This window comes from Channa argus, chromosome 6, assembly GCF_033026475.1.
Source record: "Channa argus isolate prfri chromosome 6, Channa argus male v1.0, whole genome shotgun sequence".
NCBI classification, from domain to species: domain Eukaryota; kingdom Metazoa; phylum Chordata; class Actinopteri; order Anabantiformes; family Channidae; genus Channa; species Channa argus.
In genome coordinates, this window is record NC_090202.1 from 17,762,980 (window position 1) to 17,777,099 (window position 14,120).

The 14,120-nt window shown below is 39.0% G+C and overlaps 1 protein-coding gene and 1 long non-coding RNA gene across 3 annotated transcripts; both read left to right on the forward strand.

The window, feature by feature from the left end:
* Window positions 1-1,215: 1,215 nt before the first annotated feature.
* Window positions 1,216-9,018, forward strand: LOC137128423 (von Willebrand factor A domain-containing protein 5A-like). 2 transcript variants are annotated; one of them, XM_067506416.1, is made up of 21 exons: window positions 1,216-1,368; window positions 1,667-1,714; window positions 1,904-2,106; window positions 2,191-2,413; window positions 2,521-2,687; window positions 2,761-2,875; window positions 3,043-3,218; window positions 3,301-3,389; window positions 3,657-3,801; window positions 4,237-4,316; window positions 4,417-4,531; window positions 4,665-4,823; window positions 4,985-5,088; window positions 5,283-5,503; window positions 5,688-5,726; window positions 6,000-6,026; window positions 6,754-6,780; window positions 7,040-7,069; window positions 7,347-7,516; window positions 8,039-8,162; window positions 8,255-9,018. In XM_067506416.1, the coding sequence occupies exons 2-21, from the start codon at window positions 1,672-1,674 to the stop codon at window positions 8,332-8,334; spliced, it is 2,337 nt and encodes a 778-aa protein (XP_067362517.1). In that variant the 5' UTR covers window positions 1,216-1,368; window positions 1,667-1,671; the 3' UTR covers window positions 8,335-9,018. The 2 variants fall into 2 exon arrangements, with proteins under 2 accessions (XP_067362517.1, XP_067362518.1); XM_067506417.1 differs by having other exon boundaries at window positions 7,368-7,516.
* A 392-nt stretch (window positions 9,019-9,410) lies between these two features.
* On the forward strand, window positions 9,411-13,624 carry LOC137128425 (uncharacterized). The gene is made up of 3 exons (XR_010914563.1): window positions 9,411-12,048; window positions 12,185-12,233; window positions 12,824-13,624. It is a non-coding gene; the product is annotated as an uncharacterized lncRNA (long non-coding RNA).
* The last annotated feature ends 496 nt before the right edge of the window (window positions 13,625-14,120 follow it).

A 14,120-nucleotide genomic window follows, 5' to 3' on the forward strand; every position in this document is an offset into this window, starting at 1 on the left:
TTCTTCTACCTCCGCTCTTGTACGTCACCCTATGGTTCTGCCTCTTCTGAAAGAAAGTGTTTACTACAGCCATTTCCATCCTCTTTGCAAAGTCAACCACCATCTGACCGATCCGGTATGGAAGTCTTTGTCACGATTTGCATGTTTGATTTGGCATGTGTTTTACGTCGGATGCCCTTCCTGCCACAACACTCTGCATTTATCCAGACTTGGGACTGGCACAAGAAAACACTGGCTTGTGCCCCCTTGCGGTTGCATTAAAACAATGCCAATAAAACATTTAGCGTAAAAATACATCGTTTTCTGAAAACATAAGGTTTTAATGCTTCTTGATTTTTACACATGGATATTGTTTGTTATTCGATTGATATAAAACCCAAGACTCCCCAATCATCACAAATGACATCCATAAAGTCTCGGATATTATTTTTTATCAAATGGCTTAAAATATTGCAACTTTAATAACTCCACTTTGATGTAGACTCTTTCACTATGAATAAACATACAAAACACATGTGGTGACTGCAGGTATCTCTGCACCTGTTGTTGTGTCAAGCAAGGAACCGTCCTTAAACCGTCAGTCCTTATTACTGCCAATAAAGCGAGTGGTAGTGGATGTGAAGTTCCACCTGAGCAAACAAAAAAAAAAATACTAGATTATCTGTTTGAGGTTTGTTAAACATTAAATAAAGTAGTTTGTCTAACAAATGTTGTTAATCGCTGTAACTGCCTTAACTGATCATGTGCTGTGAATGGAGATGCAAGGAGTTGTATTTCCGTGTGACTGTTGCTGATGAGATTATTATTATAGATACAGATTATTATTATTATGTTAAGTCTGGTGTATAAGATTCTATATTTTTTTTATTAATTTATTTTATATTCCTCTGAATTATTTTTGACTGACTTTACACCTTACACATTAGACATTTTGCTATTTTGCATTTTCTAAACAAACAATTTTGCAAACAAAAAATGATCAAGTTTTCCTTGTGAGTATTTAATTAAATGAATATTTAATTCGTGTATCTCAAAAGCAGAGATATTACCAAGGATCTCTTCCACTCTTTGTCTGAAGTCCTCGCAAGTTGTTTGTCCGCTCATGAGCCTGCAACGCTGCATGTAAAGCGCTGTCCCCGCCCTTGTTTCTACGTAACAAACAGCACATCGGCACAAACAAATCAAGTGCGCCCAGTACGTCTTCATAACACTTGTCAGCTGATCAGTGGGACAGCTGCTGTTGTGCAGCTCCACCCACTTTGACTCCACCACAGGGCAAAACCATGTTTGGGTTTTATATATTTACCAAAAAGAAGTGACTTGCAGTGTCCCGGCATAACACCGATCACTAATCATCTATCTCCAGAGGTAAGTTTCCAGAAACAGAAGGACATGTGGAAAGTGGCGCAGTTCCGTGATCCTGATTATCTGAACCAACTGACCTGCCTCAAGATTGTTACTTTGATTTGTTCAGCAAAGTTATGAAAGATGAGACCTTAGTATTTGTGTTGGAGTTTTGTTTTCACAAAACGTATTTACTATTAGGCAGCTTACCCGTTTTATGAAGTCATTCATGTAAAAAATAATTATATAAGATAATACTTATACAAGAGCAGTCGTTACCAGTTTGAGGACACAAAGTTATTATTGTGATTTATTTTCACAGGTACAATGATGAACCGCTGTGGTCTGCTAACTCCTGAGAAAAAAACAGGTACAGAGCTGTTAGAAAACTGACAAATCTCTATTTTTGCCTAATTGTGTAAGTGTTCATGTCAACTGTCAGACAGAGACATGAAACCTGAAGTGATATCAGCTGATATTATAATCTGTCTCTATAGGACTCAAAAGTTGTTACTCTGCATTGATATGTTGTATATTTTTGTTTTTGCTTCTCGATCAGTTCCTCTGAAGAGCATTGATGTGGAGCTAGAGGTGAGGGACCATGTATCTACAGTGGTCTCCACTCTGAACTACGAGAACAAGGAGGACAAACCACTAGAGGCTGTTTTTGTCTTCCCTCTGCCTGGAGATGCTGCTGTCTGTCATTTCAGTGCTAAGATTGGACAGACAGAGATTGTAGCTGAGGTGAAGGAGAAGCAGCAGGTGAGCTGGACAGTAAAGACTTAATCACTGTAATGGGTCTGAAAAAGCAGTAAACATAGTGACTGTGACTCATCTGTACTCCAGGCTCGTGAGGAGTATGATGATGCGCTGAGCTCCGGTCAGCAGGCCTTCCTGTTGGAGGAGAGTGACCAGAGTCCAGATATATTTTCTCTGAGTGTGGGGAGTCTTCCTCCAGGAGAGAGCGCCTCCATCAGGCTGGAGTATGTCACTGAGCTGGCTGTGCAGGCTGATGACGGGCTGAGGTTTTGTCTGCCTGCTGTGCTCAACCCTCGCTACCAACCTCAAGGTAGAAAAACAAGTCCAAACTTACAAAGAATTATGTTTGGGAAGAAGGTGAAATTGGGACATATCAGGAACATGCAGTCGTCATTATATAGTTAAACTTGTTTTCAGGCAGTGAAGCTTCCAGTGTCCAGGTGACGTCTGTCCCAGCCTCTCTGGTGCCCTACAGTCTCTCTTTCTTTGCTCGAGTGTCCTCTCCTCGTCCAGTCACTAAAGTAGAGTCCAGCTGTTCTCTGGATCCTCTCCAGTATCTGAACACAGAGCAAACCCAGGCCATGGTAGGTAGACTGCTAATGTGTCTGCTGAGTTCCTCAAAACTTAATATTCATGAATGTGTTTTGTGTCCTGTAGGTGAGGTTGGCTGCAGGACACAAGTTTGACAGAGATGTTGAGCTGCTGATTTATTACAAAGACGCCCACCAACCCACTGCTGTGGTGGAGGCAGGACAGACCTCTGCTAAGCCTGGTGAGTCCTAATTATTGAGGCTGTAACTTTACTATCAAGAGGTTTATTACATTAATACTAATGTCATTACATACATGTAAGAGATAAGTAATTTTACTTGAGAAAACTCGATTGGTTAAATGTGTTGCCATACAAAGCAGATTTGTGATCTGTCCTGTGTGTTTCAGGCACTCTGATGGGTGATCAAGTGGTGATGGTGAGCCTGTACCCTGAGTTCCCCCAGGCTGTGATGTCTACAGTCGCCTCATGTGGAGAGTTTGTTTTCTTACTGGATCGATCTGGGAGTATGGGCTGTTCTAGCAATAATAGCAAGCAGCAAGAGACTCGTATTGGGAATGCCAGGGTATTAAAAACTGTTCACTGTACATAGACTTGATGTAACTCTGACACCGTGGTGTTCATTATTTCTAATATCTTCTTCCAAGGACACTCTGCTGCTCCTGCTGAAGAGCTTACCGATGGGCTGCTATTTCAACATCTACAGTTTTGGGTCCACTTATGAATCCATCTTCCCGTGAGTGACTCACTTCACCTCAGTTTTGCCTCTTTTCCAGTGTGAGCTGGGGTTTTCTCCAGCATCACTCTGGCTCTCTGTAGGTTAAATGGGTATAGCTAAAGGCTGGATGCACATTTTAAAAGTCATTAATGTAGTAATGTTTTCATAATTTTTAAAAGTGGTCTGTGAGTAAATATGAATGTACCAAATTGCGATGTAGAATTTGGCAGCATTGCACAATCATCCACCACCTGACCTCCTTCATTTGTGTGTTTCTGATGGCAGTAAGAGTGTGGAGTACAGTGAGACGACCATGGAGGAGGCCTTGAAGACAGTTGACACGATGGATGCTAATCTGGGAGGGACTGAGATCTTAAGGCCCCTCAAACACATTTACAGCCAGTCCTGCATTCCCAATCAACCTCGACAAGTAACACAGTCACACAACGTCACAAATACAGAGATTCAGTGTTTCTTTTTCTTGCCATGTATTGCTTAAAGTGTGGACTCTCAGTGTTCTGATCAGTGTATTTCTGTTATTGGGTTTTGGACACATGAGTGCAGGATAAACTATAAATTTTATTATTTTTCCCAAATCAATGGGCTGTAGGATGGAAGCTGAGCTATAGCCAAAGCTGAGGATTTATACAAACAAGACGCTTTTTTAACTCGATATAGTAGTAATTATATTGATAATAAATGTGTACTCATACAGTCAACAGCACCATTGGTTTACTTAAACATGTAACTGTTAAAAGCACTTGTGTATTAACTCTGTGGCACAACTATCACAACTCAGTGGACGACTTTCAGCACACTTGTCAGTGTGACATTGTGTAACATCTGTGTAAACTCTCCTCCTTAGCTTTTTGTCTTCACCGATGGAGAAGTCGGAAACACCAAAGAAGTTTTAGATCTGGTGAAGAAGAATTCATTTTCCCACAGGTGAAACCACAAACATGACAAAACGACAATGTTCAGTTTACAATACGTCCCATGTTCTAGTGCTGTGTGTGTGTTAAAAATCAACATTACTGTGTTGCAGGTGTTTCTCTTTTGGGATTGGGGAAGGGGCCAGCTCTGCTCTCATCAATGGGTTGGCCAAGGAAGGAGGAGGTCACGCTCAGTTCATTACAGGAACTGACCGGATGCAAACCAAAGTAAGAAAGACAAAAACACAAAAAGATTTGATGTGAAACAACCCAATGAAACAGTTTTTAGACAGAGATCACAGTTGAAATAGGTAGAAACTCAAAGTGTCTGTCAATTCTTTGTAAACTTGTGATACTCCAGGTGATGCAGTCACTGCGATTTGCTCTGCAACCAGCTGTGGAAAACATCTCAGTCACATGGGATTTACCAAAAGGAGTGTCTGTCACTCTTCTCTCTCCACCAATCACAACCATTTTCCAGGGTCAGAGGTCACTGGTTTATGCCCAGCTGACTGGACAGGTAGGAGCAACTCTGTGTCCTGTATGTGTCTGTCTGGTTATCAGCCTGTCTGCCTCTAGGTGTCTGTTAGTTCTACAACTGGTGCAGTTTCCACATCAAGTATTCGAGTGCCATACACCTAAAATCACAACATGGTTTCTACCACTGTGATGCTCTCACAGTGTTCAAAGGCAGCTGAGGGCCGTGTAACAGTGAAGTACAGCCTGGCAGGTCATCTCTCTCAGAACCAGCTACGCTTCAGTCTGAAACCAGCAGAGGATACTGGGTAAAACAGCTTTTGGTCAGATGCTAACATTGATTACAAACTAAATGATATCCAAATTAGTTTATTTCAGTTAATCAGCAAATAAATTACATGTTTCACTGATGTCCTGGACCTGGAAAATTTTAGGTTTAATCTTTATATTTTACTCAGACACATGAAGCTTCACCTGTGTTTACTCCTCTCTGCTGTGACAGATTAACAATCCACAGGTTGGGTGCTCGGACTCTGATTCGTTTCATGGAGATGGAAGAGAGAGAGCATCAAGGACAGCAAGATGGAGGAGTGAAGGAGAAGGTGGTAGAGCTCAGTGTCCAATCAGGAGTCAGCAGTTCTTTCACTGCCTTCATTGCTGTCAATAAAAGTGATGGCAAAGTGATTCAGGGACCTCTGGTGCGCAGAGATGTTCCAGTAGCCAGTGAGTGTTACATTACATTACATTTACATTATGTGCAAATAAGGACCAGATGCTTCTCCTGTGCTCAGTGTCTTTGTGTTTGCACGTGTGTTCACACGTTCAGGAGCTAATGTGTGTTTTTATGTTTATATTTTTACTGTTTATGATCATGTCTTTACGCCATACTCTTTTTTTTCTCTCAAAGTGATGATGAAGGGGCTTCATATACCATTTGCCGGGCCAAGTAAGTATTTCAATAACTGTGACCCTGACAACTAGTGGATAAAAAAGCACATTCATGCACGTTCAGGAGCTAATGTGTGTTTGTATGTTTATAACATTTTTAAGTATAAGCTACAGGTGCATTTGACATTTTGAATATTAGATCATTTTTATTGTTTTCTACATTGTAAGATACTTTAATGAGCTTAACACCCAGTAGACTCATTTCTCTTTATTTTCATGTCTTTACATCATACTCCTTTTTTTTTTCTCTCTCTCAATGGGATGATGACAGGTGGCCCCTTTCTATTGGGTAGTTCAAGTAAGTATTCCATTACCTGTTGTGACCTGACAACTAATAAGTAAAACAACAGCATCAAACGAACTTCTTTGTACCTGTATGTGTGCTGATTAGGTGGTGCAGTGCAATTTTGAGGCTTATTTTGGTTTGTTAAACTGTGTTTGCCTTAAAAACCTGCTCAGACCCCCTCTTTTCACAAGTAATTTCAAGTGCAGTTTTCCTAGCATTGTTACACTCTCTCTCTCTCTCTCTCTCTCTCATTCTCACTCTCACTCTCTCACACACACACACACACACACACACACACACACACACACACACACACACACACACACAAACAAATACAAACCTTTCCAGAGGCAAAAAGCACTTCGTTTCACATTTTCTTTTTTCTTCTGTTTTATATTTTTCACAGTATAATCCTATAATCCTGCAGAAACATCAAAACTGCTGTTCAATTTTGTTGTTCAAACTACGTTTTTCATACATAGTTTGGATCCTGAAAACCTGTGTAGAGCAAAGGAGGGTTTAAAGAGTGAACCTGAGAGCAAACCTAAGTCTGGTAGCAGAACAAGATTGTTCTCTGAGAGTCCAGAACTTTTGTATGTTTGACAAAAAGTGCATCTTTGTAATGTTTTCAATGATGTTTATATTTTCTATAATACGTGATGCTAATTTTAAATCTTTGTGTTTCCTAATTCTGATAAAATATCTTGGCTTGCTACTCCAATGATCCTGCGTGTTCCAGGGAAATGTCGTTCACGCAGAATGCCTAGTAAGTATGACACTGAGTTGGTTTTTAACAAACTTTTGTGCATTTCTATGAAATCTCTGACTGAACAATCAGAACTAGTGTTTATATGTTACAGGAGTCCTGATCTTAGCAGAGAGTTAGGTAATGAAAAGGGTTTATATAATTACTCAATACAGCAAGTGAAGAACCTTAAGGTGTTTGTATGTTGTCGTTTTTTTTCTCATTATTATGAAGTGTCTTGATGTATAAGTGGTGTTTAAATCTATCACATGTTCTCTAGTGCCCTGTGGAGCTTCAGTGAACATGGCCAGTAAGTAAAACACTGGAGTTGAACTTTTGTTTTTCATTACATACAGCCTAAGTAGGCTACCTGACAACATTATTTGCTGTATGCATGAGTACAGCTTTATGCAAGTTGTGTGTGTCTATGAAGGATTGTGCATCCCTCACACCTAAGTAAGTCTTTAAATGTGTCTCAATAAATAAAAACACATCATGTGTTTGACCATGCGCAAGTGAATTTGTTTTAAGACTCTAGAAATCACCTTTGCATTCTTAAAAACAAACCTTTCATTTGTATGTGAAAGGTTTTCACTTGATCTCGTCAGATGCCCACTTGGCCAAACAGCCATCCAGAGACCCTTTGCTGCAGCTGGTCTCCCTTCAGAAGGCATCAGGCTGCTGGCTGCTAGATCCAGGTCTGGCTGCTGCACTGGGAAAGACCAGCGAGGAGGTGGAGAACACAAAGCCTGCATCGGTGGGTCTTTGTCTAATATAAAAGACAAGAAAGAAAAAAACGCAACTGAATAAACATGACATAAAGAAAACAAATTCAGTGATGATGATGAAACATGTTAAAACATTGATCACCAGGGGAATCTTGATGTGTGAAATTTAAAATGAATGTTATTTTATCATCTAGAAACTAATTTCTATGTTTGTATGAATTAATCCAAGACCAAGAGATGTGTAGTTATTTCTGTGTCAAAGACATTTTAAAACCTTTAAATTATAACATCTTGGTGGCCTAAAACTAAACAAACATCAATGCAGGCAAATGTCTGGAAATCAGGGAGCAAAACAATGATGAAGTTTCCATTGACCTGGCACCAAAATCTGATATTATACATTAACAATCAACACATTAATTTCCATCCAAATATTATGTGAAAGTTCTTATACTTCAGAAAGTAAAACAGTTGCAGAGATACTTTATCTTTTCTCATGATTTTCCTTTTGTCTCCTTTTGTGCTTGTTCCACTTTGATCTGGTAAATTAGGTCCAGCAGGAGGTGTGGGCCACCGTTCTGGCTCTGATCTGGCTTCATGGTTTTAAGACAGATGCTAAGGATGAGTGGGAGCTTCTGGCTATGAAGGCGGTTTCATGGCTTCATGCTCAGAACGGTAAAAACTGTAATAATAAGCACTTATTAGTATTTGCTGGTTTGTCTCAGGTAATTTCACAAATTCACTGTCCTGATTATTTTTTTGTTCAGCACCATATGTGACAGAGTGTGTGGAAGCTGGAAATGCACTGTTGGGCTGCAAGATGCAGAAAGACACCCTGGGCCTCTGAAGTTTTCTTGGAAGTAGCTTCTCCTTCAGGGCTGGTATATAGAAGAATATTTCTTCCATCAACATCAACATTACACCATACAACATAGCTTGAGGTTTTAGCAACTATTTTACAAAACAGTTTACACCAAATTATACAACTAAATACACTGTGGCTGCAGAGCTAAGAAGACTCACATCAGACTCACATCAGAATTTGTTGCACTTTGACATGTTGACAGCCTGAATTTTCTCAATTTACAAACCAATGTTGTGAGTGTAACATTTCCGTGTTCATTTTCACATACAGTGAAGCGTAAGTGGGATGTTCACCAATCAGGAATAACATTTTAACACCCTGTGAAATTTAATTAAATCCAATACAGTCGCTCTGCCCTGAATTCTACTTTAACAAGGTGAAAAAGAGTCTTACTGGTGAATTCTGACAAGAGGTGGGTTTTAATATTTTGGCCACTGTATTTAAAATGATGAGTGGGCCTGAACATTACAACCACCTCTGCTCAGAATTCAATTCAATTCAACTTTATTTATATAGCACCAATTCACAACAAAGTCATCTCAGGGTACTTTACAGAATAAAGTCAAGATAAAGCACTCCACTTGCTAATGTATACACACACTGTAGTCTATATCTCTGTATATTCAGGTAGTTTTTGGAGGGTGTAATAAAAAGGACAAAAATTTATGAATGGTCATGTCTCATTGTGTTTTGGGGAGAGAGAGGGAGAGAGAGAGAAGGGGAGAGAGAGAGGGGGAGAGAGAGAAGGGGAGAGAGAGAGAGGGAGAGAGAGAGAAGGGGAGAGAGAGAGAGGGAGAGAGAGACACACACACAGAGAAACAGAGACACACAGAGAGAGAGAGAGAGAGAGAGACACAGACAGAGAGAGCGACAGAGAGAGAGAGACACACACACACACAGAGACAGAGAGAGAGAGACACACACACACAGAGACACACACACACACACACACAGAGACACACAGAGACACACACACAGAGACACACACACACAGAGTAAGAGAGAGTGAGAAAGACACACACACACAGAGAGAGAGAGAGAGACACACACACACAGAGTAAGAGAGAGTAAAAGAGACACACAGAGAGAGAGAGAGAGATCGTCCATCACTAACAATAATTATGATGAGTAAGTAAGTTACAGGGAAGATAACTATCCACATATTCACCAGATGTGGCAACCAACAAAACCCACATGAAATCTGAGCAAAGTGTCAATCTTTTGTTGTAATATGTAATATATGTATATGTATTTAATATTCCTTTATTAATATTAATAGCTATGCTTATAATAAGTAACATTAGTGTTTAGGTCAGCTGCTTTTACTTTTACATTGAGTATTAGAAACAAAAGGAAATGTGGCCGTGAGATTCAACAGTTCAAAAGCAACTAGTCATTTAGATTTCAAATGGTCACTAAGCCATTCCTGAATATCATGTTTCCTGATATTACTTTAATTTTTGTGCATTCAGACTACAAAGAGCTTCTGGTGGCTGAATTGGTCCCAGTAATGCTGACTTACCACCAAGACCTCGACAGGTGGCCAGTCTATGTCAGGGCCATACACAGACAAAGACATACAGACAGACAACTATTCACACTCACATTCACACCTACGGCCAATTTCAAATCACTAATTAACAGAACATGTACGTCTTTGGTCAGTGGAGGGAAACCCAGTTGAACATCATCTGTTCCATGTGAAAGAATATTTTCTAGAGCTGAGGCGCTGTTGAGCCGGAAGATGAGGAGACTATAGAGAAAATATTTAAAACCTGTGAAGAACTAAACCTTGGTCTCCATGCCTCTGTGAATAAGCATTCCTGATGGACCATACGAGTCCTCAAATAAATGACTGATAAATCATCTTCAAAGGACGCATTCAGTCATATTGAAATGGATTTTTTAACTTTTTTTTTTTTTTTTATGTTTAATGTTCATTTAAACCCTAAACTACAGCCATAAAAAGCAAGTTGGAAAATGGTGGAGTTGCTCTTTAAAAGCACTGGACTAAAACACCAAACAAAAAGCAAGATGTTTCCGTGTTCATCCAAACACCATAGCCAGTTGCAAAGCTGCAGCAGGAAGGATCTCTGGTCTTGTTGTTTGTAAAGACTTTGAAACAGAAACATGAGCATATTAAAATGACCACACAGTCTTTTCTGAACTTTTATTGCTTTTGTGGGATTAAAACCGGTCAGAGCTTCAGCTGCACTTTTGAGAGGCTGCTCTGGCTCCGGGTGTTACTGTTCTTAGACTGAAGACTCGAAGCTTTGGATGTTTCTCGCCCCAATTGGAAGGAAACCTTGAGAGCTTCATGAGACTTCACCTGCACATTATTAAATATATATATGTAAATATTAAAATAAGAACCTATATAGAGATTAGATTCCAAGTGGTTTTGTTTTTAAGAATAAAGACAAAGGACTGAGGGGGGGACAACTGCCAATAACTTCTTTTTGGAGCGTGGACTGTAAAATATTATGAACCCTTCGACTGACATGCATGGCTATGAAACAGGAAGTAGAATTTCAAGAAGTGAAGAGATTGGCAGCAGGAGCTGTGAATCAAACCACTGACCTCAGGTTCAATGACATCCATAAAGTCTGGGATATTAATATTTTTTTATCAGATGGCTTAAAATATTGCAACTATAATAACTTCACTATGATGTAGACTATTTCACTATGAGTAAACATACAAAACACGTGCTGACTGCAGGTATCTCTGCACCTGTTGTTGTGTCAAGCAAGGAACCATTTGCTCTTTACTGTTATCTGTAACAACAAAAAAATCGTCAAATAAATCAGCAAATTGTTTTAAGATAAATATATTTTTTTTGCTATAAAAGCTGCTGCTTTAAAGTCACAGTGTCAGACTTTAGGCTCCATGTAATTTAGATGTAACAAAAAGGTGGAATAACACTCCTGCCTGTATGTATCTTATTATGCATTATTCAAATACTCCTTAATCTCACTGATAACTTGTCAATGTATTATACATATAAGATGTAAAGTCAGATTATATTTTGTTGCTGTTCATCTCAATTCTGGTTTTATCATAACCAGTGATCAGTATGTGGACAAGAAAAGTAAGTGCATATTCTTGAAAAATGGTTTTCATTACCTATTTAAGAAAAATTAAGCATGGTTGGATCTTACACTTCCCTTTAATTCATTGCATTGTTGAATGTAACAGCTGTTTGAGGTTTGTTACACATTAAATAAAGTAGTTTGTCTAACAAATGTTGTTAATTGCTGTAACTGCCTTAACTGATTATGTGCTGTGAATAGAGATGCAAGGAGTTGTATTTCAAAGACTCCATGTGACTGTTGCTGATGAGATTATTATTATAGATAAAGATTATTATTATGTTAAGTCTGCTGTATAAGATTATATATTTTTTTATTTTTTTATTTTATATTCCTCTTAATTATTTTTGACTGTCTTTACACATTAGACATTTTGCTATTTTGCATTTTCCTGCTGCAGGCAAACTAAAAACAAATCAAGTGCGCCCAGTACGTCTTCATAACGCTCGTCAGCGGATCAGTGGGAGGCTGCTGCTGGGCAGCTCCACCCACCTTGACTCCACCACACAGGGGAAAACCGTAGTTGGCTTTTACATATTTACCGGAAGGAAGTGACTTAGAGTGTCCCGGCATAACACCGATCACTAATCATCTATCTCCAGAGGTAAGCTTCCAGAAACAGACAGACATGTGGAAAGTGGCGCAGTTCCATGATCCTGATTATCTGAACCAACTGACCTGCCTCAAGATTGTTGCTTTTGTTCAGCAAAAAAATTATTAATTGTGATTTATTTTCACAGGTACAATGATTAACCGCTGTGGTCTGCTAACTCCTGAGAAAAAAAACAGGTACAGAGCTGTTAGAAAACTGACAAATCTCTATTTTTCTCTAATTTCTGCAAGCTGGTGTGAAGATGACTTCAGGCAGTGGATGGTGCTCCATCCAGGTCTGTGTAATATGGGACCTGTCAATGTCCCAAAAGATTGGCATTGTTAATTCTATCCCAATAGTTTGTATTTTCCTCAATTATCTTCTTCTAGGATAAAGGACAGTCTTGATTGGGCCATTTTGGAATATGAAAAGTCCATAAGCAGTCGGTTGATCAAAAGACCTGATTGATTTGAATTATTAGTTACAGAATGTGTTGGGAGTATGAGAGTGTTGTGCTTCTGGCCCTTTGTGTGGCCTGCTGGCTATATCTGATCCTACAAACTAAACATACAGTACTTCAAGAAGAAGTCTGGAAATCAGGGAGCAAAGCAATGACTTTCCCATTGGCCTGGGACAATAATCCACAATCAACATATTCATTTTTTTTGTAAATATTATGTGAAGGTTTTCATGTTAGAAAATAAAACTGTTGCAGAGATACTTTATTATTCTCATGATTTTTTTTTTTGTCTCCTTGTGCTTGTTCCAATTTGATCTGGTGAATTAGGGCCAGCAGGAGGTGTGGGCCACCATTCTGGCTCTGATCTGGCTTCATATTTTTAAGACAGATGCTAAGGATGAGTGGGAGCTTCTGGCTATGAAGGCAGTTTCATGGTTTCATGCTCAGAACGGTTAAAACTGTTTTTCAGCACCATGTGTGACAGAGTGTGTGGAAGCTGGAAATGCACTGTTGGGCTGCCAGGTGCAGAAAGACACCCTGGGCCTCTGAAGTTTTCTTTGAAGGAGCTTCTCCTTCAGGGCTGGTACATAGAAGACAATTTCTTCCATCGAACATCATTTACTTTATCAACATTACACAATACAACGTAGCTTGAGGTTTTAGCAAAAACAGTTTTACAAAACAGTTTGGACCAAATTATACAACTAAATACACTGTGGCTGCAGAGCTAAGAAGACTCACATCAGGCTCACATCAGAATTTGTTGCACTATGACATGTTGATAGCCTGAATTGTCTAAACACCAGTGATGTTTAGACAAACATGATTTGAACTTTTTGTTCAAAATCATGTTTCCTCCATGAGTTTTGTGCATTACCAATTTTGATACATAATCCAATTTTAAGTAAACTGTAAGTGGTCTCCACTTTTCTACTTTATCCTATATCAAAGCACTATACACACAGGTCAAACCACTGACCTCAGGTTTGGTGAAAAAGCTCTCTACCTTCTGAACCTGAAATCTCTACTTTACAAAAGATTTCACACACTTCGCTCCTTTTGATTTTGGTTAGTTCATGGCATTTATACATATATGTATGTTTATCTTTTCATATTAAAATGATGCCAAAACATTTTGCGTAAAAATACATCGTTTTCTGAAAACTTAAGGTTTTAATGCCTCCTGAATTTTACACATGGATATTGTTTGTTTTTCGATTGAGTTGAAGCCCAAGATTTCTAAAGATCACAAATGACATCCATAAAGTCTGGGATATTAATATTTTTATCAGATGGCCTAAAATCCTAACTATTTCACTATGAATAAACATACAAAACACATGTGCTTACTGCACGTATCTCAAAGGTTTTTAGAAATTGTTTTGCTCTCATTTGATTCCAGGTGTTTGCATTCGCAAAGACTGAGAGTGGAGAACAGCTGGAAGTAACAAAAATGTGTGGGCTATAAAATATATGCATTAAATTGTTGTGTGGTCTGCTGTTTTAGCATAAACGTTGGATACCCGAACTGAGTCCTATACGGGACCGTTAGTACCCGAGGGGTTCGGGTCGCTTTCGCTTATGTAGTTTACGATAATGAAATTAATGGTAAATATTTACAACT